Below are 26638 nucleotides of genomic sequence, written 5' to 3'. Positions count from 1 at the left end.
ATTTAACTTATAATACAAAACATGCAATTAAAAGAAGTGATAAAATACATCAACAGCAAAGTGACTTCTGCTCATGTAACCTATTTTTTCTATCCCTGGGAGGACATTTGGTGCTTATAAGCACACAAACACAAGAACACACACAGACATTACTGTGGGGGCTTTCCATAAAGAACAACGAGTAGCCATAAATTCACATTACGGAGGAATTTACATCCTCAGGAGCTGTTGTTAAGTTTCAGATATAACCCTGGAAGCATTTGTCAAATACAAATATCACTCTGAGACCGCAACTGTTTAAGCCCGGATATTAGATCTAGCTTGTTGTGGATAATGGATTTAAACTTGGCTCGCAGTGACCAGACCATTGTGCCCACATATTTTAGAGTTTCATTAAGTTTTCTCATTCCAAGAAAACTAAAAGCACAGCTTAAGTCTGTAATTTTTCCAGTAATTATCCCAGTTTATTTCCTGATACATGAACAACACTAGAGAAAGCAGACTGGCCTGGCTGTTCAGCAGATTGTCTTATAGCCTCGAGGCCACATGTAGCCTCCCCTTCAACAGGCAAGTCTGTCAGTGTCAAGAGCCCATGAGACCAGACTTTGAACCTCCAACATTTGCCAAGGACTCTGCTACCAGCTGCCTCCTGGCTTCTCACAACGTGTGCTCTCAGATGGACATGCAAAAAGTACAAATTTCACGTTGTAGTAGAACATTCAGTTGTAATAGTAGGAGACATTCACACTAAAAATACACTGCATAAAAATGAGTTCGTGTGAAGGCTTGACTGTAGATGCAGAAGATAAAATATGAGGTTTTAATCCTTTTTTCTCTAGTGTGATATAACAGCCAGTAAGCTGCACTGTGTTTTCTTTCTTCTGATACCGTAATGTGGAGAAAAGAAAATGTTCTGAGAATCACAAGTAAATAAACTGGTCAGAGATCTAATCAGAAATCAATATATGTATGCTTTTTTATAAATAACAAGGGCTTAATACATTTTGGTGTATTCTTCAAAGTTTATTAACTTATTCATGAGGACAACAGTGATCTGGCATTAATAGATCTAAATCTGAGGACAAATAGTCAGACTGTTGTGCATCATTTCCCTTTTTTATCTTCCATTACATTATAACTCTAAATTTGATATCGTTACCGTCTAATTTGGGCAGTGGAAAGTCATTTTCAAATATCCAGTTTTGAAACAGTTCCCAGAAAGATCTAACATAATTTCAAGCAAAGAACAAATATTCTAAAGTTCCAATATCAGAATCATAAAACATGGCATTGTTTCTGAGTTTCTTTAACTTCCAGTGAAAAAGGGAGAGTGAGGTATCCGCTTCTACTTCTGACTGTAATCTCTGGGATCATTTTAATAATGTGTTCCTTTTTAGTGTTAAAAGGAAGAGTTTGGAGGTGAGGGTATCTCTTTTAATTTTCTCATATTACATTTTTTTTGTCTTCAAAACTAATTTTATCTTTATAAAATTCAGGCATATGTGGGACTGACACATCATCAGGAAACCATATTCACCACTACTGTTGCAGTTGCCTTGATAACCGCTGAGCATTGTTTCTTTCGTACACTTCACATTGAATATGTCGGTGAATCCTCAAGCTGCAACAACAAGTCAGTTAATTGATTAGTTAATTGAAAGAAGTTGTCAGCTATTCTGCTCAGCGCTTAATTATTCTTTCGAGCAAAATGTCAAACACTTGCTGGTTTCAGCTTCTTAAATGTGAAGATTTGCTGCCACTGTTTGTCATTTATGATGATGATGAAGAATCTTTTGGTTTTGGACTGTTGGTTGAATAAAAGAAACTATTTTGAAGACTTGACTTCAGGCTCTGCAACATTGGATGAGCTTTTTTCATTTTATAGACTAAACAATTAATTTATTAATCTTAAATTAATAGGCAGAAGGACAGATAATGAAAAGAACTGTTAGTTGGAGTCATAATGAATCCCTTATACTTAGGATTTGTTCTTGAATCCATTTAAATGTATAATAATGTGAGTGTGACGTGTGTTGTACAGACAGTTAAGCCCATTTTGATTTTGTGTTTATAAATAATTGACTTGACTTGATCCTGAAAGTCCAGTCTGAGTAATACATCCAGGGGTACCAAAGTTGAACCAGGGTCAACTTTTTTGCCCCGTCAGAGTCTGGCAAAGAAGTTGAACCTGGCTCAACTTTCACTGCAATATGTTATCATCCAGCAAGGCGCTGCTTTGCCCAATTCAATTTATGCAAGCTCGCATTCCTGGTCGATTACTTTGTGAGATTAACAGTGTTTTTCTACTGTTTCCCTCGTGATAATTTTGCAGAATTTTAAGGTCCCTCCTCTGAATATTATGAACCACTGTGCAGCGTTTTTGGCATTTGATAATCCGTCAAACTGATGGATCTGCTACTCGAGCTAGACTTGCTGGATCGTATTTCATTGTCTCACCAACACCTGAAGCAACGCTGCCCTTTGAATTTCTTTTAACTGTCTGGTTTTTTTTTCTGAACGCACACCAAGAAGGCTGCATATTTTGACGCAGTTCTATTATCAGCTTTTGTAACAGTAGAAGCAGCAGGAGAATAATATAGAATCAGTGTATGCAGACACCTTATGTCTGTTGTCTATGGCCGCATCCATTTTGGAGAATTTGACACCAGTGCTGGTAATATTAGTATTAATGGTAGTGACAGCTGAGCTACAACTAAGACCACAAGTTGTCAACTTTAAAATCATTTTCTCAAAATAATGCAGTATGAATGTGGTCTATACACACAAAAAACTGCGTCATTACATGTTCTGTTCAAACAGTCTCACTCCTCACATGATAAATGAGTCTCTAGTGTTCTTACTCTTGAGTTTAAACACTGCAGCAGCGCCCAGAGGGCATCAACTAAAACCGCTGACTAATGCAGTGACAAGATAAGGATGACAGTAGCCTTTCTTATCATACTGTACGCCTTTCAAAAGTTTCTTATCCACCACTGTTTCCCTCTTTTTCCTCTCTCTGTACAGACTACCCGTGTTCAGGGATGCTGGGGATGGTGTCAGGTCAGATCTCAGACGCTCAGATCAGCGCCTCATCGTACGCAGACCGGGGCTGGGTGGCTGAGAATGCACGATTATTGACGGGGAGGTCAGGTTGGACAGGGCAGCAAACCAAGCAGCCCTTCAAAAACGAGTGGCTACAGGTGGGTTTAATATTGATTCCCTTCATACCTTGTATTTTCAGTGGGGTAAATGGGGTTATTTCTGCAGCAAGAAACAATGAACTTAATCAAAGAAGAGCAACAATGTACTGTTGATTCTTTTATCAATAAGTCAGTCAGCCAGTTAGTGAGTCAGAATGTCTGTCAAAAGTCAAACCGACCAGTTTTCCCCTCTGTCGCCCTCCCTGGCAGGTGGATCTGGGCCAGGACAAGTTGGTGAGTGGTGTTGTGATCCAGGGAGGGAAACACCGCGACAGGAACGTCTTCATGAAGAGGTTCAGGGTGGGACACAGCTTGGATGGAGAGGACTGGACCATCGTCAAGGATGAAAACACCACCAAGACCACGGTTGGTTCAACTCGTGCACACATACATAACGTACATTATGGAGCACATCATCCACAGCTCCATCTCCCTCGGCCCTGGGCTGCCCTCCGCAGCTCTGTCCAGAGGGACTTTAGATCTTTTGCCTCTGTGTCATTTCAGCTCTTCCAGCTGTTTCTGAATCTTCCTCATTTTCTCCAAGGAAACTAAAATGGACGTGAGGGTCATTACATCATAAACTAACTTGTGCTTGGGGCCAGACTTTGGTGTCAGTTCTATTGAACCCTGTGGGAGAAGCAATTAAACCTATCTATCTATCCATGGCTTAGATATAATACATAGTCAAACTGCAGATAGAAATCTAAATTCATGCATTGCATAAAGCAGTTTAATCCTTTACTATCTTATAAATTAAGACGTTTTTCAAAAATAAAAAATGTCAGACCAAGTGGCCACATCCAGCCACTCAGCTCGATTTACCCTAGCAGGAAATATGTGTCAATAGTTACAAGGACATTTTACTGGGAAAGTTTATCAAAGAAAAAAAATCTGATATTGGAAAAAAAATGACAGTAAACAGTGTTAATCCCATCGCTGAGAGGAGCATCAAAGATCATTGCTGTCTCCATAGCAATGTGAGCAATTATGAGCCATGTTTCCTTCTGTTTTGTTGTTGGGCGCTACTGATCAGTCAGTGGTGATTGATTGTTACCATGGTAACATGAGTCTTAAGCCTGACTCAGCCTGGAAGTAAGGTGGCTATTATTTTGTTATTTATTCTTTGACTTACAGTTAGTCAGTCTTTATTTTTGTGGAATGGTCTAACTTGCAACAGACTAATCTATGAACAAAATTAAGGCTAGTCTAACACTACTCACTGGTCGCCAGCCCAGCTGTTAATGCAATTAAGACTCATTACACTGCGCTGATCCAATGTCCAGATGTTTGTCTAGCTTGTGATATGGGATTCATTCATGTAAGCACTTTTAGATCGGTATCTCGTTAAAGAAAGGTTGAACTACTGTAAAGGCAACTGGATTTTTTGTAGCTTGGCAAGTTGTTGTCGAATATAATTAATTAATTAATTAAGATTTCTTTATAACACATAAAGAAAGCAGTAAAAGACTTGCAGAATGTAAAAGATCTCACAGGAACCATCTCTGAAAAGTTTCAACCCCCCCCCCCCCATCCTCCCTCTCATTACTATATTGTGTCACTGCTGTCTGTCTCATTTAGTGGCAGTAATGATGATGAGGACCAGCACAGATTAACAGAAAGTAAATTATACAGGAGGCAGATAAAAGGTTGTTGACAAGAAAAAAACCTCCTCTTACTGAAATCTGTAATTCTTGGAGGCCATCAGACAGACGCTCGAGTGGCCGCAGTGCCGCTCCTCGAATGAAACGTTTGGCGCCCAAATTATAGGCTACTATTCATATGAGCTCTGACTGGGCTGTTTGTTGGATGCTTTTGTCTGATGCGCTCAACAAAAACCTCGACATACGGAAAGACAGAGCTTTTAGAGGAAAATCAGGTTGTTGGAGGAGCAAATAATATTACAGGTGGGGCACAACAAACAAATGCAGACTAGAAACTGAAAAATAAGGTTTAGGAAGTGGGATTACAAAATAGGCTACACAGTAGGATTAACATTTATTTAGCATCCTACTGTATTTGCTGATTTAAAAAAAAACAATTTCTTTTATTTATTTATTTATTTATTTATTATTTTTTATTTAAAAAGGATCCCCATTAGCTAATGTCCATGACACCAGCCAGTCCTCCTGGGGTCCAAGTTCATCATATCTATCAAAAGCATTTACAGCATCACATTAGAAACACGTCATTTTCTGATGTAACTGTATTAGAATCACATCTGTATCACAAGGTAACACAACGTCTGTAACAAGAACTTGCTTGTTCTTGTTACAGACGTCTGGATGATGTATTTCCACTTTTACATCAATCCCATGTGAGAGGAGCTACTGTGATTGGTTTCCTTCTGTGAGGAACACAGCATGTGACCAATTGCATTTTAGAAAAGAAAAAACACCAACAGCTGACTTCAAAGCTCAGTCGAAAAGTAACAACAACCTTCCTACAAATGTAGTGGAGTCAAAAGTACAATATTTGACTTTGAAATGTAGTGGAGTGAAAGTCAGAAGTTTCCAAAAAAACAAATACTCAAGTAAAGTACAAATACTCAAAAAATGTACTTAAGTACAGTACTCAAATAAATGCACTTCACTACTGTCCACCACTGGTTATAGTTCATCTCATTTTTACATTTTTCTATATTGTATGATGTTGTTGTTCATTGTTTTATTTTATGTAAAGCCTTTGACACATATTTTGTGATACACGCACACATATATGTATATATATTTATACTCTTGCAAATAACTGTGAATACATTACAGTCATTAAAGCCATTAATGTCAGTTTTTTAAAGATTTTTGTAGTATTTAGTAAGTATTTTTTTATTTTTGGGTAGCTCTTGTGGTTTTCTTGTGGTCTTGGAGAGAAGACAGGAAAGGGTGACCAAATGATGTCACTTTTTAAACTGATAAATCTTGTTCTTTTAGTTTTATAACAGCTCATCTTAAAGCTCTTCCTAACCCTCTTCCTATCGTGTTTCCTGCCCCTTCACCAGAAAACTTAGAGACATTGCAGTCTGTTCTGTATGATCGACAGCACAACAAGTGCTTAATAAGAAAGATGGAGACAAGATCAGAAGTGAGGACGTCACAGGCTACCACTAGAGAGATAAAAAAAAAATATTAAATCCCAGTGGTCTCAGTCTTGGTCTGTAACCCTTCTTGGCGATTTGAGCGACTTTGATTCTGATCCTCAAGAGGAAATTCATGTCATTGCTTTCAAGACCCGACTTCCTTTCCTCGGCTGGCCCCGTTGGTGTGACATCCTCCTCTATGTGTTCCAGATGGCAGGGCGGAGGACGAGGTTGGCCATCAGACTCCTGCTGATTTACTGCAGACGGAGATCTTGATGCTCCTCTGTCCCTTCGCCCTGCCTCTCTGCTCTGTTTCCTGTGTCTTTTTATAAAACCTCTTCAAAAGATGAGGCAGGAAGGATAGTGAGGCCCTGGCTGCTACATGCATACGTACATGTATTGACTTACGCACTGGAGGCTACATACTGTATATACTCATGCATACACATGAGCGCACATATGGAGTGGGAGACTGGTCTGTTGGTTACCTTACCTAAGCATAAACACCAATCCTAAAAAAGGGACACTTGTGCTCTTGCACACTCGGTTACATCCGAGCTAAACACCCTAAGTGCCACCCTGCAGGCTGTAATAAATCAGGCCAAAGGAAACCTCAGCAGTTCAGACAGGCAGGAGTGCTTTTGGTGTTTGGTGTCCCACCACTTGGCTCCCAGTGTGACGGAAACTAGTTTCATCTGTGCTGCCTCCATGTCGGACATATGAAAGGACGGTCCTCTGGTTCTTATTTCCTGGCTTTTTCTTTCGTTTCCCCTTTTCGTTTTGTTTTTTTCTGCTTATCAAACCGAGCGGTGCTTGATCAGAAACAGATTCTAGAACAGTAAATGTTATTGTTTGTTTTATCCTTGTTCAGCACCATGTATGCAATGATTGCAATGAGTGCTGACGAGTTTTAACAATAGAAAGAAAGAGCAGTCAGATTTGTTTTTGATTTACTAATTTATGTTTTACCTGATGACTTCTGAAAATCAGATTTTCTACAGTTCCTGAGGAAAAAAGATGTCAAGTCCTCAAAATTCCTAATGTTTGATGAAAAATAGCTTGGAGAGCTTCACTGATCTGTAAACACTGTTTTCTGATACTCTGAGCTACATAAATTCAACACAAATGACTATATGCAGCTAGAAATCACATCATGTTGGATCAGACAGATAGTTTTCCAACTTCAGCTTACAGCCTCTCATCAGTCTGCCTTGTGGTTTATTCTCTGTCGTGACATGTCTCTCTGTCTTCTGCTTCAGATATTTGTTGGGAATCAGAACCACGACACCCCGGAGGTGAGGCTGATGGGTCCCCTCCTGACCCGCTTCGTCAGGATCTACCCAGAGAGAGCCACCAACGAGGGCCTCGGCCTCCGACTGGAGCTGCTGGGCTGCGAACTTGACGGTGAGTGTCTGCATCGGCACAAAGGTGCCACATGGAGGTTTTTCATAAAGAAAGAAAGTTACGTTTACATTTATTGTTACTCCCCAAAACACATTGGGTTTATCCCCGAGTGCCTTATCATCATCATAAAACATTTGCTAAGCTAATTTTTTAATTAAATCATGGTGTTTACTTAGTAGCAGTTTTCCTCTTCGCTGCCTTTGTCAACACATCACTATGTTTGTTGATACATTGCCTCCAACCATTGAACAGAAAGAGGATGAGTGGGTGTTCGTGGTGAAAAACAGCAGGGAGGGACAAAGCAAAAACTCAACAGAGTGCCTTTAATATAAAACATGATTAAAAAGAATAAATATTATAATAAAAAAAAATAAAGCCAACTCTCATCTCCCCTGCCTGAACATATATATTTATCTTTAAAATATAGGCAGGTGAGATTTAAATATATTTGTGTTGTTTGCATTGACAGTTTATCATCTTTAACTTATCAAATAAAATAATAATATCAAATACATTAAGAGCAACTTAAAATTTAGACACGGGCCTACTTTACGTGTCTAGGACCTTTATTTATTGCCAATGTTGCCAACAACAATAAAAAGAAGAGTGAGTATAAACTGGAATCCCCAGGGCACTTTGTCTCATCATATTATTATTATTACAATATCACAAGGAGGTTGATATTAAAGCAAAATACTCCTGTGGTTTCTGGTTTTGGCAAAGTTGTTCTGGGTTAGGAATAGTGCTGAATAACAGTAACAGCTTGATTTCACTGGGCACGGCTGCACTGTGGCCGCCAGAGCTGACTGTGACCACTCTACACCACGCTTGTGATTCTAGCCTTTTTCTGATGGAAGCCACATCAATTTACGCAGATCAGATCGAGCAGGCGGAAAGTCAGACACAGAAACAGCATAGAGAATCAATTTACATGTCAAATTCTAAAATAAAATACCCTCTGCAGACTTGTGATCATGAAAACCAACAAAAAAGAAACTAAACTGAACTATGTAGCCTACGTACCCATGATAGGAGCACATCAATGAAGGACAGATGACCAAATCAACAAAATCTGAGCAAGTCACTAAAATCAGGCTCACAATCTAAATCTGAAACACAGCTGGTGAGGCATGAAGCTGTGTGAAGGACAGATCAGCACAAAGTTCCCAGTGGAATCAAGAAGTAAGTGATGGTTCAGACTTCTTGAAGTGGGGTTGTATGAAATATTTCTCCATAAATCAGCATATTACCTACAGTAGATGGTGATCGGCACAGCCACAGTTTGTAGAAACTGCAGAGGTAGTGGTGTAGAATGCTAAGCAATGTACTTCTGTGGACAGGGTCAGCAGTAAAATATATTTAACCACTATATTTAGAATATTTTCTCTTCTTTATCTCACTGTCAAGGCTGTGGCAGAACACAGGAGTCACTGGAGGTCACACAAGTCACGTAATAACACAGTCAAATACACGATCAAGGCAGCAGTAGACCAGAAACATTCATGCTCCAGAACACCTGTTTTTATCACATTCATTCCCGATATACTTATACTTTTTTGCTGTTTCATGCCAAAGTTTTTGGAAAACTTTCTGAAACATCAGTGCAAATGAAAGATGGTCAACATGCAAACTGCACTGTGAGATGCATTTGCATTAGCGTGTTCTTGACCTCAGTCAGCCAACCAATCAGTCATTAAGAGTGAACTGCTTACACTTCAGACCTGCTGCTGCTTATCTGCACTTTAATGAGAGGAGAGACGGCGAGAGCATGAAGGGCTGACGCAGGCCATGGCAGCCTACTATCTCTACTGCTGCAGTGGTCAGAGCTGGATGACTGTGTGTGTGTGTGTGTGTGTGTGTGTGTGTGTGTGTGTGTGTGTGTGTGTGTGTGTGTGTGTGTGTGTGTGTGAGTGTGAGGAGGACTTGACCTCACACAGTCAGTGAGAGAGGAACAGATGAAGGAGGAGGGAGGCTCTCTGGAGTATCTGGTTGCCCTATAGGGAGAACGATAAGAATCAGCCAGAGCAGGAGAGAGTGCAGAGTAGACGATGAGAGAAGAGAAGGGTGTGTGTGTGTGTGTGTGTGTGTGTGTGTGTGTGTGTGTGTGTGTGTGTGTGTGTGTGTGTGTGTGTGTGTGTGTGTGTGTTAGAGAGAGCAGAGAGAAGAGGAGAGAGAAGTAAAGAAGAAGATGGAGTAAGAGCAGGAGAGACAAGTAGATGAGGTTTTGGACCCATTAATTATCTCCTAAGAAGTTTTTAGGGGTCTCAAAAATTCAAAAGCTGTCAGCATCTGGCCTTTTTTTTTTGTATTTATTTATACTGTAAAGTTTATGTGAAAGTTGATGTGTTGAAAGGTGAGAAGCAGCACAGAGAATGTGACAGTAAACATGCAGCTAATGTGCTGCACAGCTGCTGGTGTGGATGAACAGAGACACTGCCAGTGACAATTTTCATGCAAGGTACATATATATATATATATATATATATATATATATATATATAAATGTCACCCTGCTCCTCCTCTAAAGTCCAATAAAAGTAAACAAGTCCATGAATAAATAAAAGTGCTCTAATCCAGTATCCAAAAGAAAAAACATGAAAAACAGTCCTTAAACAACCCTCATTCCATTAGGACCTAAGTTGTGGTGGAAATGCAAACAGGAACGAGCAAAGGGAACCTTTTATTTCCTGATTTATTTGAAAATAAGAAGCAGAGCAGATCATTGCTACTTTGGAGACAGGTTTTCAATGAATAAAGTGGCTTGTTGCAAAAAAACAAAACAGAACAAACAAACAAGCAAACAAAGAAATAAAAATGCACAACCACAGCTTTTGTGTTTGAGTACATTATCAGTCTTGTTAACCTTAACTTCACAGCTCAGAAGTTGAAGTGAAAATGCAAACAGGACTGTGAAGATTTTGGATTTTCCTAAGGTTACTGGGGCTTTTTGGTATAACTGGGGCAATATGCAGCACTTTGAAGACATTTAAATCTTGAAACTAGGAAATAATTCCTTGAAGATACTGAAGATTTGCTAAAAGGCAAAGATGTAATGAAACGGTAGTTGACCAGTTTGGAAGAAAGATGAGATATGTGATACATGGTCTCCTTTATAGTGATACTTTGGATTACAGAGTAGAGTTTTATGAGGTTCTTATCAGTAGTCAGTGTATTTACCTACAGTAGATGGAGGTTAGCATGCCCCCAATTTGTAGAAGGCAAGAGGAGCACAACAACAGAAGCTGAGCAATGAACTGCTGTGGCCGGGGTCAGCAGCAAAAGGTATTTTGACCATTTAAAAAGGTCCACCTAAAAAAATCAATATCCATTTAAGTGCATTATAGATTTATTTTGGAGAGAGGCTTATATAATCACAGTGTCCTATCAGAAAAGTCTGTTTGACTGTAAAGTAAAAAGTACCTTTTGTTGCTGACCCTGTCCAGACCCATCTACTGTAAGTAATATATTGACTATGGATAAGTACCACTATGATCCCACATTAAATAATCCAAACTATCCCTTTAACTTCATTTCATTTCAGCACGACGTGTACAAAAACAAAGCTAAATTTAGCCATATTAAAGAGGCACCTCTGCATTGTCTGAGGCTTATGAAGACCTTCAGCTTGTCATTATTTATGCAGGAGATATTAGACTGAATACCAGACACTCACTGACACCTCTGCAAAACTCAAGTGTCTCCATTTTTCTGAAGAGCCGGCACTCTCGTTCCTCATCAAGGAGCAAAGTAATACTGACAGAAACTCTTGTATCTTGTTAAATTCGACCATACAGCCGATGTCTGGTGATGTGTTTTTATGGAAATGAAGCAAATTGAACTTGAATTAGCATATGTAGGCTATGTAAAAATCACAGATGGCGCGCATGTAATTAAACTTTGTAAGGAAACGTGTTTGCAACATTTTGAGTGGGATGGAGGTTTGCTCTCACAACAGCGTGCATCTAAGTAGATGATTTAACTTAGAGCTTCAAGCAGCATCAGCAGCGACAACAGAAAAAAAACCCTGATTAAACTGCTGAAACTGATCTGCAGGCGTCTTGTGAGCTCGTTAGTTTCTCTCGTGTTTTTCTAAGCTTTAGCTGGAGTCTTGATGTTTTTGTGGAAACAGGAAGAGACTTATTCATGTGACAGAAACACTTAAAGGAGTTGTTCAATTAATCCAAATGAACTGCTTGTTAAGTGTTTTACATTTCACACCTTGTATTAAAAAGTCTTTTAATATCAACTTCAGTACATTTTGATTATTCAATAGTATGAAATCAGCTAGTTTAGCTGTTCAGAGCACTTAAAATCAAAGCTTTAACATTATGTACATTAATGAAGAGACAAACTGCCTCAGTGAGCATCAAGGTATGAGAAGGCTGTGATTTGGATAATTGGACATGATTACTCATGTGTATGTTTGAGTGTGTGGGTGTGTGTATATCTTTAAGTGTGTGTGTCTATATATGCATCTGTATGCGGTTTGCATGGGTTTGACTGTGCGTATGTGCTCATAGCAGCCTGATTAAAGTGTAAGTCTCTTGTGACTCTGTGTGTGTGTGTGTGTTTTGCTCCCACTCCATATGCACATGCGCGCGCACACACACACACACACACACACACACACTCTAGAGGCTCATGTATGCTAAACGTTGGATATGCATATGGATATGGAACCTTCTGTCATATTTTGTCCATAACATTTTGAAACGGTCTTTTATCCCTCTCCCTATTCAGACATTACAACTACAGCTCCCCCCACCACGCCCATAGCCTCCACGCTTCCCACGACCACGTTTGGAGCGACCACCACAGCACCGATCACCATCCCCGGCACGATCCCGTCTACAGACTGCGAGGAAGGACAAGAGGACTGTGGCAGTGAGACCGAGGCGCCAGATGACTTCGACACAGTGACAGGTAAAAACACCAAAAACAAGGTTCCTTTAACCATGTTCACACCACTGTGTCTGTTTTTGTTTTTGTTTTTTTTTTATGATTCACTCCCAAAACTAAGTTAAAGTGTGCTTTGGAGTCAAAGCAATAATACGAAAAAACATTTTTAAAAAGGACATATTTTGCGTATCTGCTCTTGCAGTCTGAAGTTATATGAGGTTAAACACTCTCTCATGCATTTCTTCATCTCTTTCATGTCTATTACGATGGTATATCTTCTTGATTTTCACCGAGGGGAAACTCATTCAACTAAGACCATGAAAAATTTCTCCCTTATCTTAAGTTTTGACTGACTTGTGTTTATTTTTCTTTTTGCTCTACTTAAAGAAGCCACATAAAACTAAACTACTACATCCACATTTAAAATTCTCCTTTTCATCCCTTTTAATGTCATATGTGATTAAAACTATCATCCTTATTTTCTGTGAGAGCTTGGACTGTGAAAGTAAAGATTTTATCTAAAAAACATTAATGCTCAAACACAAAAACTCCACTGAATTTGCAACATCTTCTGAAGTGCAAAGCTTGGTATTAGTTTTTCTTATAAACTGAGGTATTGTGTATTGTATTGTATTGTGTTGGTATCTGTGTGAGTGGGACCAAACCACCTGACCTTTGACCCCCTATCTGACTCTCCCATCTGTCTCTAGAAGCAGGCACCACAGCGGTTGGCCCCATCATAGATTTCATGCCAGGTGAGGATGGGTACATCCCAAGTCTCTTACTTGCTTTTACGTTTCCCTCACTCACGTCTTTTCCTTTAGTCCCTCCCATTGAGGATTCATGGATGCAAGGAACTCACGCAAGAAGAGAGAGAACAAGGAAATCTGTTTTTAGACAAATGAGACGTCCACAGCATTTATAGTATTCATTATTTGCTGTGTTTATTGATATTCCGATCGTGATTTTGTCACTGAATAATCCAGAATGTGACTATGACGTCCTTTGAACTTTGGGAATTATTTACTGAATCAGGGGTCTTCAGTGTTTTTCTTTCCGTTGCATTCCAGTAAATATCTTCAGGTCTTCTCTTGTTTGTTCCCAAAAATCGATGTTGAACTCTGTTTTCAGCCCACTGTTGGTCTTTAGTTTTGGATCACATTTAGCCCTTACATAGCAGTTAAAATAATTATCACACTCCAGCAAGTGGGAAACTATATCTCAGTTAAAAAGAACATGCAGGCATGGTTCATTTTAGGTGTGTTAGCGTCAGCCTCCAGTGGCAGAGTCTCTGGCTTGTGAAGTTACAAAACAATTTTATTTTGTCTGTAATAATACAACCGATTGGCCAATATGTTTCAGTAATACGCAACTAAATAGTTTGCCATCATGGACAAGCGCCACAGATAATTTTGTGGGTTATGTGGCTCAAAGATTCATGGGAACCCTTTTTGCCCCTTTGGTGTTGTTGGCAGGTAAGCATAGGGGTAAATGTGGCATTGTCGGAAGGTAAACATTAAGGTAAACCTTGCGGTGTCGGCAGGTAAACATGGAGGCTGCTCTTGTGTATCCTCTCTCATGGCTCCTCAGAGATCACGTCTTGGTCATTGATCGTCGCTCTTTAGAGCAGGATTAAGATCCTTTGGATGGCCTGCAAGATGGCTGAACAACTTCTGGTTCAAGCAAAGAGATATAACCACATTCACCAGTCTGCTGCCATGTTTTGTGTTCTCATGTTTTATTTACTCGTTTTCGTCATCTGTTCTATTTTCTAATCTTTTGTCTTTCTCTACCTGTCATACTGTCTCACACCCTCTCATCTCTAAACTCTGAAGGGGAGGTGAACCATTTTACAGGCAGATGTACAAATAAATGTGCCAGTTCTGGGTTTCCACATCAGTGCATTAATTCAGCCACTGGTCCCATCATTCAGTGTCTCCGACAGTGCTGTCCGCAGTCACGAAGAACAATCAAACTGACTTCAATGGGAGTAAATGGCTTTTTCATCGGCCCAGTTCACAAATGAGACTTTAGCACAAGCACTGTTCAGCCCTGACACAACAGGACTGCAGAGAGAAATGTTGAGAGATTTGCTCTGAAAAAACAGACAGAAAGGAGAGAATTAGAAAGGAGAGATAAAGAGAAGACAGAAACTAAAAAAGACTGGATTAAGAGACTGGAACAAAAATCAGGAAAAGGGCAAGAAACAAAAAAAAACAGCTCAACACAAATCTCTTGCAGTTAAAGCAATAAAACTCAGGCAGTCTGTCAAAAGACAAATGGTTACTTGTGACCTAATGGTTTTTTTATTTACCTTCTGTATAACATTGCAATGACTTGAAATGCAGCAGTAAAATTTGTCTGTAGAGTATTAAAAAAAATCCCCAAAAAGGAAACAATATTTATGTAACAGAAATACCCCAGAAGAAAGGAAAGGTTCATAATAAGATTTCATTTTTATCTAACCTGTGTCTCCTAAACATACAAATATGAGACTTTGACCATTTTCTCATACTTTTTAGACTGGGCTCCTGAGAAATGGCCTTCGTTTCATCTCAGCCTGAGAGTAATTTGAGCCCAACTGAAGAATTTAAAATGTCCCCTTTTCTTGTTCCACTGATCTTAATTTTGTCTTAAATAATCAGCTCTTGAGATTACAGTAAGATCTAAAAGTCTCAGTTGTCAAATTAAAGTCTTGTTGCTCCAAATGGTCATCAAAGAGAAACACTGCCTTTCTTTTCTTTTGCTCATTTTTCCTCCTTAGGGGAGTTTAGAAACAGATGAGACTTCAGTAAGCTCCAAATAAGAATCGCATTTAAGAAAAGACGACTGTGAGAAACAAAATTTTCCTCTGGGACTGCTTTAATCATCTTACAGCTTTATCTTCAACTCAAAGTTTGAAAACCACAGCATCATAGTGATCAAGGAACAAGTTGGCACCAGAAATAAAAAGAGTATTATACACAAGTAAAAGTACTTGTGTACTTGGATAAGTCAATCATAATGTACTGAGTGAGTACGTTGATTGTGGGTAGGGTGGGGGTGTGATGTCTCCAATTGAATTTAATGTCAAGCCAGCAACATTAGTATAACCAGCAGTGTCTTCCACAACCTTTCTTTTGTTCAGTTCTCACTTTATCAGGACTTTTTAAAGTGACGTTTGTATTTATTCTGTAATGGATACATCATTAAATATAGTCAAGTATGCTACTTGTTATAAAAAGCAAAAGAGAAATTATGGATCGTAAATAATTCTCAAAAAAGTACACAAAAAACAACTGTTATAGTCATGAGAGTAAATGTAATGTAAATGTTAAGTGCATTTGAGGTTCAAACTCCTGACTCATGACTGCACTATATGGAAATCAGTTCAGCTGTAAAAAGTTAAGTAGGAGACACAGAGGAGAAGAATCACATGACATTTTGGATTAATTTCAGGTGTTGCTGCATTGAATGTTGGTTGATCTGCATTGACTCTACATTGCAAGCCAAATGCAGGCAGCAGCTCTGTGTTTTTGTCACCAAGCAAAACATTTCAGCAGTGTCAGAGTTTGTCATCCCTTATGAATACACCAAATTCAATTCATTTGTAAGTAAACTGCCAACTGAGGAAGGAGAGGGATGAAAAGGCAGAAAGGTGGAAAAATAGTACCAGTGACAGAAGAGGAGGGAGAGTCGGCAGGAAGAATGAATAGAGACAAAAAGAAGGAGGTGCAGGCAAAAAGAGAAAAAGAGAGTGAAGGTAAAAAGAGTGGGGCGAGGTGTGGTGAGAGACGGAGACAGAGAATAAAGGCCTCTAGGGTCTCAATTAGGCGAGTCGAAGCATCGCGTGAAGACAGCTTGGGGTTGGAGGGGGGTTACCATCTCCACGGTCATCTCTGCATCCCATTAGCCTCTGAGAAACAACATGTCCAGTGTTCAGAGACTCCTGCATTCACTTGGATGCTGTGGTGAACCGCTGCCGCCAGTCGACTGCTGGCACAGGCACACAGGAGGGAGGGATATGTCGGGGTTTTTTTTTTTTTTCTGTTTGGGGTTTTGTCGGGGGGCCACATCCGCATGTTGGTGGCACCACGCCTTTCTCTGTGGAAGGTCCCTCCGCTTCTCTCCGTCTCTCTTTCCCTCTTCGGGTCCTGATCCCAAACATGTGTACGTGTTGGCGCTGTTTTCTATCAGCGCTGACGTCTTAGTTCCTGTGGAGGAAAGTGCCCTGCAGTGCTTTACCAAATATACAATTACAACTGTCTCTCTGTCTTTCTCGCCGATTCCATCTGCACGAGCCTTTTGTTTGGTCCTGTTTTCCACAAGCTACACAATTTACACTGTGTGTACAATACAGCAGGAATAGCTTTCTAATATTGATGTTACAAGACTCACAGTTTGTTCTTCAGGCTGCCTCCTCTCCCTGTCTAAACTGGAGCCAATTTAGTGGGTGAACAGTGTACATGGTTGTACTTTTTACCCTGTAAAACAGAGAACGTCAGTTTTTAAGAACGTTGTCCAGAAGCTAGTACAGCTAAGATCATGTGATAGGCTTTCTGGATAGTTGTACAAGAATTAAGGGTTCGGTGTGCTTGAAAAGAACTAGTTTGTAAGCGTTGTTTGACCGTGTCCAAAGGCAAAAGTGCTGCTGTTCCAAACAAACAGCCTGTCATCATAGCCTCCTCCTGGCTGCGTCACGTTGCCTCCCTGATCTCTTACCAGGTTAAAACTGTTAGAAACCAAACGAACAACAAGTAAATGGGGACAAATATTTGTAGTTTCCAGCTTCTATATTTGTGATGAATTGTAGCTTTTCTCATCTCATATTATTAGAAGCTGAATCATTCTGGGTTTTAAAATGTTGTTCAGACAAAAACTTTGAGCTCTGGCATTTTACGAAGGGTATGTTTTTTGTAGCGATTACACAGCAAACAGTCTTCTAATTGACAGCATAATAAATATATTAACTGATAATACATCTGTTACTAGACTTACAGCTTTGATCCTGAAAATTTAACTCATGTTATACAACCGTAAAACATCATAAGAGAAAAAACCCCTTCATCAAGAAACTTCTGACTGCTCTTTTCTCTTTGTTGCAGCGTACGTTTGGTTCGCCTGCAACTTTGATTTCTCATCGTTCTGCGGCTGGACCAGCGAACCCGGGACAGGGGCCGAGTGGCTCATCCAGACCAACGGGGCCCCTGCCGTCCACAGAGGACCGACCCTTGACCACACAGGTAGGAGACGCGTATCTGCCTTTGTGTTGGAGGGTTTTTTCCTAACCAGCAGCACTCGACAGATGCTTTGGAAGAGCTCTCTGTGGCTCTTCATGTTACTATGCAGCTGTTGAAAGCCAGTCTGAACCTCTTCTGCTAGAGGATGGAATATTTTTAACTACTGTACGCTTTAAATAACACGCTACAGTCAGTGCTACTGGGAATTCACAACACTGCCTCTTTTTTAAATGAGGAAAAGATGCTTACTATGTAGTAAGAAATTCCCGTTGGACACGTAACCTTATTCCTACTCGGAAGGACAAACAGTTAGTGAACATGGAAAACTATCACAAAAGTTGTGGTGTTAATCTCAGCCTGAGGATACTCATTTAGACAGAACTAAAACAGAGGCAGGTAATTCTATAAGTGGATACATATTGATGGAATTTCTTCAGGCAAAAACACAAAGACATACAGGTGACATTTATTCATACAGAGGTAGCTACCAGTGTAAATAAAGGCGAATCTGAGTCGGTTTTGTTGCCAAGTTAGAATGTTCGTGCGTGACAACAAACATAGTACAAAAAATATCGATAAAGTTGATGTCAAAACAGGTTAAATAGGAAATTGACAATAACATACGAAAAGCAAAAATATTATCATAAAAGCAGCAGAAACAGTGTGTTCAGTATAACTGTTATTTTGATAAATGAAGAAGTGTATGCAGGAGTTTGCAAAACAGTAGACAAGGGATGTGCAATATTTGAGAATATTTGCAATATGCAAGGTAGAGGGTCAGAATAGGGCCAGAATCGTTTTGACATGAGCATGTTTTACAAGAAGAACGGAGATGAGATTAAAATCAAGGATATCCTCAGATAAAAATTATACATCCGATCCAAAAATAGTGTTTTTGCAGGAAGTTTGACTGAACTTTCAAATCTGAGTTCATTCTGTTGTGTGTATGGTTCTTTTTTATTTATTTATGTTTTTTAAAATGTATTTTTTTTAATCAGTTTTTATTTTCTGTTTTTTTAATGGGTAAATTGAATGTTTGAATGTTCACATTACATTTAGTTATGTCATGTCAGCCGCTTTCCTCACTCTGACGTATCCGATGAATTTTCTCTGAAGATATAGCAACTAGCAGCTAGCAGGAAAAACACTGTTACCTTGAATAATCTAGTTTGAACATGGTGGTAAACTTTTGGGAGAAATTTACTCTTTTGAGAGTAAATGTTGCAAATAAATCGTAAAAATGACCTAAATGGTACATTAAAACACCCACAAGCTGTCGAAATCCATAAAAAATGAACAGGGTGGTTTGTTTTGATTTTAATTTATAGTGGTCCTAGTTCAATCATTGATTGACTATGAAGACTTTATTATTTTCAAACCTAAAAAGAAAATTACTCAGAGGGGATTCTTTAAGGCAAAATTGGGGGTCTGTGGTCTACTGTGGATCTATTGTGGGAGCCCTTGACATGAAAAAGTTTGGGGACCTCTGACTTATGTCTGTCTATAGTCACCACTGAATAGAATAAAGCAGAACTCACAGATGCTTTGATCCCTTGAACATTTTGAAGAAAAAAAAAAGAATGGACAGCTTTGAAAAACTTGACTTTTTAAAGAACACAGCCTTCAGATTCATCAGCATGTCTCAGCTCTCTGGCCTTCTCTCCATTCAAACCTCCTGTGATGGATGTTTTCGTGGCAGACAGCAGCACCAGCTCTGAAATGAATGGTTTCACCTTGATTTCTTGACTTAACCAGATCACAAATATAAAAAATGAGCCTGTTGTGATGTCAAGTTATATCTTCTGCTGGATCACGCTGATATTGAGTCCTTTGTGTTCACCAAAAAAAAAAAACTGTAACAACCTTGAACTTGATGTCTTTGGAAAGCTTGATACTGAACAATTGTACTGATTTGATTAATTATTTATTTTATGAAAAGACTAAAGAAGTAAGAGCTTGGTATCAGCTATATTAATGCATGTTTTCACTCAAAATGTTCTTACTTTCTTTAGTCTCTTGTTTTGAAATGATGGCAAAGTTAAATATATAAGAGTCAACATATCAGCAGTGATATAATGCGCAGCCGCTTCTTTCCTTGTATTTTGCTGCCCCCTGCAGGTGGACCGGGGAACTTCATTTACATGCAGCTGAGTGACACAGACACGCCGAGTAAAACCAGCGAGGATGATGAGGAGGAGAAGAGGGTGGCGATGTTGACCAGCCCGCCCATCACCGCGCCGGACAGTGAGATGTGCATGTCCTTCTGGTACCACATGTTCGGCGAACACGTGGGAGCGCTCCATATCAAGCAGAGGAAGGAAGCGGAGGGCGGTGAGCTCCTGTGGACGCTCAGCGGTCACCAGGGCCGCCGGTGGAGGGAGGGACGAGTTCTGCTGCCACACTCAAGTGTCTCATATCAGGTAGCACAGTGTTCCTGGTGTGTCAGATACTTTGAAATGAGATGATCGATCATCATGTAACTCAAACATAAGATGGTTTGAATCTTGTTTGTAATTTAAGAGTCATTTGTTCTCTTTTTTTGGTACTTTTATAGGATAAAAATGAGTCTTGATGGTGATCATTTGCAGATTTTTTATTTCAGACATCAAAGCTCTTTGTTATTTTTAGATCCTTATATCTATCTAACCTAAAATTGGTATAAGCAACATCTGCAAAGCCTCCACTGGCATTAAAGAAAAAAAAGACTAAAACTAGGAAAACAAAATAAAGAAAAAAAGCAAAAAAGGTTCCGGTTGCACTTTGACTGCCATGGATAGTATGTAAGTTAACTGCCTCCTCAACCCTGAACAGGGTTTGCTTATGCAGAAAATTGATTAATAGGGAAAAATGAAATATAAATCCCAACCCATTTTTTTTAATTTGCCTTGCTTTAGTTGATTTTTTCTTCTTTAACATGTTAAAACATAAATAATAGTAAGATAAATGAGCAGGACTATGTACACTGATCATATGCCCCTATTCTTCCCATTAACCTCTAATGGAGACCAGGGGTGCATTCAGCTGTCACCTAAGAAAACATAACAAGGCACTGCAGAGTTTATAACTGGTTGTGAAACAGTCTCAGTTCAATATTGATGCCTCTATATGAGCTACATAAGCAAACGAGACCATCAGCAAGAAGATGCACAGTTATTCTAGATGCCTGACACCAGGTCAGCTTCTCCTTAAAATCAGATACAAGAAGCCTGTGTTTACATTTTACCAGACAAAGTAACAGTGAATTGTGTGTTTTAAAAAAAGCAGGAGATTTTTGGTTTCATTTCCTGTTCCAGTGAATGTGTGTGACTGACCGTGCGTTGTTATTTTGTAGGTGGTCGTGGAGGGCGTCACAGACAGACGCAGTTCAAGTCACATAGCTGTCGACAACATCCGGATCCTGGATGGACTCCATGCTGAGGACTGCAAAAGTGTGTCTTGTATGGTTATAAAACATTTCGTAGATCAGATTCATACTCACTACTTGTGTGTGTGTGTGTTTGTGTGTACAGTTGCTGTACTTAAATCTAATAAAGGTTATTTCTTTTTGCCTGCAGATCCAGAAACTCCAACGTCTCCGCCAACTGAGATTTTCATCCTACGTGAGTAAACTGCTGACTCCATTTCTGTCATTACAGTATCAATATGTTCACTTTGGTTGTACACACTCTTGTTTTTAGTGGACATGGCTCAGACAGTCTTTGCCTCTACACAGTGAAATTATCTGAACTGTTGAATTGCTACTGAGCTGAGGTGTGTGCACACAAAACAGTGTTTCAGATGACAATGAAAAACATCAAACTCATACAAAATAACATTTTATTTCTCTATGAAAAATAGTTTATACTGTCTGTCTTTGAAAAATCTGAGTCAGACATAATTGTTGGGGGGGTTTTTTGATGTGTTAAATACCACATCAGTCAATTTTCATGTTTTAGGAAATGAAAAACATACTTAAAGAGATAGTTGGGGCTTTTTGAAGTGTGGTTGCATGCAATACTTGATATTCAGTGCATAGCCTACAGTAGATGGCAGTCGACACACCCCCAGTTTGGAAAAGCAGCAGGAGTACAGCAATGTTCTGCTGTGGACACCCCCCGAAAAAAAGAAAAAAAAAAGTTTAAATGTATGCTATATTTAGAACATTTTCACCGCTTTACCTTTTCCAACAGGAAACTGCTATATAAGCAAATATCGCTCTCTCCAAAACAACCAGACTCCTTTGGCAAATACACTAATTTTACCTGCAAAATATGGAAGTTGTTGGCCGCAATCCATTTGTTTTTGTGTGTTGTTGTGTGACTTAAGTCAAATTCAACAATCGAGGCAATGGCAGACAAGCAAATAAGCTGCTCCTTCAAACTGGGGGTGTACCAACTTCCATCTACTGTAGGTAATACACTGACTGATGGATAAGTGCCTCATACAACCCCACTTCAGAAAGGGCAGCAACCTTTTAACATCACTCCTGACAAATTTTCCATAGTGTTGCATAGATTTTGTGTTGATCTCCCCTCGTCCAAGCCTGTCGTTTCAAGCAACAATTTCAAGCAGTTTCTTTATCCAAAATCCAAGCACTTTTCAAACCAAAAAGTGTTTTCAAGGATTTCCAGCACCCATGTGAACCCTGGTTCATAGAAGAGCTGACATCTAAGATTTAAAAGTCTGCTTCCAGAAACATTCACAAGTTATAATGTGGTCAAATCAAACCCAGAATACAAACAAAAAATGAACATAGATGTTGTGAAAGGAGAAGTTTGGTCATTTCTAGAGAGGGCTTTCATTTGCACTTTATGATCCAGAACATGTCAAACCACCAGTCTGCTCCTTTCAGCCTGTAATCACAGACATTTGAATGGAACGTAACTCTTGTCCGTCATTGTCTCTGTCTGGCAGCGTTGGACTCCCGCACACAGGACAGCAGCGAGCTCGGCGGCCCCGGCAACATGCTGAAGACCCTGGACCCCATCCTCATTACCATCATTGCCATGTCCGCGCTGGGCGTCTTCCTGGGCGCCATCTGCGGCGTCGTGCTGTACTGCGCCTGCTCGCAAGGCAGCATGACGGACAGGAACTTATCCGCCCTGGAAAACTATAACTTTGAGCTGGTGGACGGCGTGAAGCTAAAGAAGGACAAGATGAACGGACAGACTAACTATTCAGAGGCGTGAGGGGAGCAGAGGGACGGAGCTGCGACTGCTCCGCGTGGACACATAACGCAGCCAATCAAGTGGGAGGAACACAGGGCTGAGGCCACCAATGGGACAGCAGGGTGGGCTGAAAGTGAGCCAATGTAATTTTTTTTCTCAGGAGCGGCAGTGGAAGGAACTGACCTGTAGGGGGCACTGTGTATAAAGAATCTGTACAGCAAAAAAAAGAAGAAAACTAAGGATTCTATTTGTTTTTTGGTGTGCTTTGTTGATTTCATGTAATCACATGCTGGTGTTGAGACCAATTCAGATGAAAGTATCGTGTGTACTTTTATGGAAAGATAAGATTTGTTTTTTGTTTTTGTTTTTTTTTTTTGTTTGTTTGTGTTGTTTTTCTTGTCTATATTTCAGATGTCATAGTTTCACAGAGAGAGCAGAGTGATTTGAAAATCGCTATTCTGATATCTGGCTCTTTAGCTGGCCATAAGTCCCTGTGAGTGAGTGTGTGTGTGTGTTTGTGTGTGTGTGTGTGTGTGTGGATGTGTACATTTCACATTCATATACATCTGCATTTAAGGTGTGTATGTGTAGCTGTTGGTGTGTATGTGTGTGCTACACTCATGTTTATGTGTATACATGAGGTGGAAGCATCTTTCTGTCTTTGTGTGTGTGTGTGTGTGTGTGTATGAAGGCAGGTACCATCGTGACCTGTGTCTAGTTCCGACAGTGCCTTTTTTTTTCCTCCAATTTTTCTGTTGCCTTGTTTTCTCATCGGCTGGCGTTCCGTCCAGGGTTCCTACACAAATATGCAGAAAAGTCTGGAAAATTAATTTCGTATTTTTCCAGATTGTGATGATACAACTACAAATTTTTATTGTTGTAGTGTGCTATGAAATATCACGTGTGTTGATGTAGATCTAAAGATCTTCTTGCCTTCAGTACAGTCATATCACTGTAAAAAAAAAAAGAAAAAAATGGAAAAAAAGTTAAGAAAACTCATGATTTTACTTCACTAAGTTTTTGAGTTTTAAGTCAAACTCTTACGTTGTAAAATATTCTTTAAAAAGTTTTGCCACACCGTAAAACAAAATGCTCCAATTGGTTATTTGTAGGAAGTAGTGAAAACATTTGTTTTTTGTTTAGAGGTTCTACTAACTTAAAAATGTTGCCTGCCAGTAGATTTTCTTTCTTTTGTGTTTGTTAAACTCATAATTTTAAATTAATGAAAAAAGATGTATTTAAAGATTTTTTTAGTGTTTTTTTTATTACTGTCTTAAGTTTATTGAAAATTATTTTTTAAATTAGAATTCATTCAATTCAGTTAACAAAACAGGTAAATTAAATTGACCTCATTATACTGAAAAAATTGTAATATGAGTAATCAATAATTTTCATTTTCCTGTAATCAAAGAGTACATGTAACACTATCTCCAAATATTTAAGCTCCGATAAGCTGAAACTTTTGAATTTGTGAACACAAGAAAATTGTGGCAACTGATGGTCTCATTTTCTTTGTTTTATTAGGGTTTACAGTGAGACCTGTAATCTTTTGTTGACTTTTCTTCAGATAAACTTGAATCTTGGAGTTAGAAACTCACTGAGCTTTGTACCATATTTGTCATTATTTGGATGCTTGAAAATGAAATGATTGCAGTTAAAATATTAAATTATTAACCATTATTAAGATTCAAGTTTTTCTAAGAAGAAAAGTAAGATAATAGGCTGGCAAAACCTTTTTAAGTTTGATTCAAAACTCAAACATTTAATGACGACAGTTGAATTGAATTTGTGAGTTTTCTCAATTTGTGTTTTTTTTTTACAGTGTACTGGCATTAACATGTTAAAATCCAAGTTAAGCTAAAGTTAACATTTAGGTTTTGGAAAGCTTTTGGGAAAACTACAAAATTTCAGAAGGGGAAATGTGTGTAGGAGCCCTGAATGCCTCGTTTTCATGGCACATGACACATCCAACATATTGTACATAGGTTTTAATATATTTGAGCGCCCTTTTCTGTAGAAAGAGACACCAGTGCCGCAGTATCCTTTCTCTGTTGGAATCAGACTCGCCCTAAATTCAGAAAATGTACAGAAAATATTAGTTTTAATGGACAGAGACACAAACCTGTTGTGATCTGGTTGCCATTTTGTCAGTTTTGTCGTTGTTTGGTTTCTGTTTGTGCTCTGGGAAAACGAATGTTTCTACAACGATGGAAACGGCTTTGAGATTACGGAGAAATGCCTCAGAAATGCCTCATGGGAAGTGATGTTTTTTGTACAGGGTAAAACGGACAACCTCAGTACCACTAAGATGACGACAGCACGTCGAGGATGGATCATCAGGATTGAAATATTTTATATTACTGCTAACCGTGAACGCTTCTCACTGACTGGCACGCAAAATGACTGTGTGTTTAAGCAGAAGTGTGTCCAGCAGTCCAATGGAAGGACTTCAAGTGTCTCTCTTTGGGTCCATCGGCATCTTTTATTGAGCTGACAGGACGTGGAGGCTCTGAACACGGACTGTCTTGATTGAAAAAAACAATGATTATTGTTTGCCATGACAATGCTGTACTCTCTGTCAGTGGTTTTCCTGTGTTGACTATCAGAGGAGAAATCTTTAATGGAGCAAAATTATGATTTAACAACCCCAACGGGTGACTTATCACAGTTGATCAATACTGTCCAACCCCTGGAGCTAAAGTGGCCTAGAAATAACACACACAATTAAGTCACATTTACAAATAAATGATGAGTTTACCAGCTAATCAGAGCAGAAACCCAACAGAAATGCATCATGAAACCAGAGGGCTCATTAATGTTATTTTTAAAATCCAAAATTTGGATTTTTAAAAAAAGGTCATTGAAAATGTTTGTATGTTTTTAGTTGGGTTTTTTTTTTTTCTGTGGGACTCTGCAGCAGCTCGATTTGCATTTTATCCCCATTTTCACTCTATTTACAGGAGTATTTTCTCAGCTGTCAACGTTGCAAAAGGGTTGCATTTCTGTAATCTACAGTGATCAGTGCCCTCTTGTAAGATTCTGAAAATTGGTTAAAAACTGAAAACGACGAGCCTTATAAATACTGTACTAATAATACTGCTTTGTTGTGTTTTAGCTTTTGTAGCTAAATGTGTTGTGATACTGGTCACTTGTTCATAGCACTGTATAGGTGGGAAGATTGAGTGTTGAAAGCCAGAAATTTCACCGGTCACTAACCCATTGGCATCAGCGAAGAACCTTGTCAACCTCCAACAGATGTTTTATGTGATAATGAACAGGATGTGTTCTTTTATTTTTGGGCGAAACTGACAGATATTTTACTGAAAAGCCATTAAGCGGGTGTATGATCATTTGACATGTTGCCACTGGCAATTCGGAGAACAGCGTCTGTCCTATTGTGGCTCCTGTTGCACTGCACTGTGGAAGTTAAATCTGCCCATTATTGATGTAGCATTATGTGGCATCATGTGAGCTCAAAATGTGAAGTGAGACTGTTTGTCAGTAGTCAATATAGCATCAGTTCTTTCCTTTAAAATGAGAGGATTTTGTTGTAAAAGAAATCCACCTCCCCAATCAGTTGGAGCTGCAACGATAAGTCGACTAATCGGTTAGTCAGTTGACAGAAAAATAGTCAAGAACTGTTTTGATGATTGATTAAAGGAGTAGTTCAAATTATTTGAATTTGGCTTGCATGAG

At 39.2% G+C, this 26638-nt stretch overlaps 1 protein-coding gene across 1 annotated transcript in view; it reads left to right on the top strand.

The window, feature by feature from the left end:
• The window catches only part of LOC146318051 (neuropilin-1a-like), a 108766-nt gene extending 84855 nt beyond the window's left edge, over positions 1-23911 (top strand). The window contains exons 9-18 of the mRNA XM_084731449.1: positions 3025-3200; positions 3411-3566; positions 7533-7677; positions 12418-12600; positions 13287-13331; positions 17661-17798; positions 19914-20215; positions 21127-21223; positions 21350-21394; positions 22689-23911. Of these exons, the coding sequence (XP_084587575.1) occupies positions 3025-3200; positions 3411-3566; positions 7533-7677; positions 12418-12600; positions 13287-13331; positions 17661-17798; positions 19914-20215; positions 21127-21223; positions 21350-21394; positions 22689-22963 (1562 nt within the window). The 3' untranslated portion in view covers positions 22964-23911. The remainder of the gene's footprint in view (positions 1-3024; positions 3201-3410; positions 3567-7532; positions 7678-12417; positions 12601-13286; positions 13332-17660; positions 17799-19913; positions 20216-21126; positions 21224-21349; positions 21395-22688) is intronic.
• Positions 23912-26638: the final 2727 nt, after the last annotated feature.

Source organism: Lutjanus erythropterus, chromosome 12 (assembly GCF_056507025.1).
Source record: "Lutjanus erythropterus isolate fLutEry1 chromosome 12, fLutEry1.hap2, whole genome shotgun sequence".
NCBI classification, from domain to species: domain Eukaryota; kingdom Metazoa; phylum Chordata; class Actinopteri; order Lutjaniformes; family Lutjanidae; genus Lutjanus; species Lutjanus erythropterus.
This window is presented reverse-complemented; position numbering and strand designations above follow the sequence as displayed.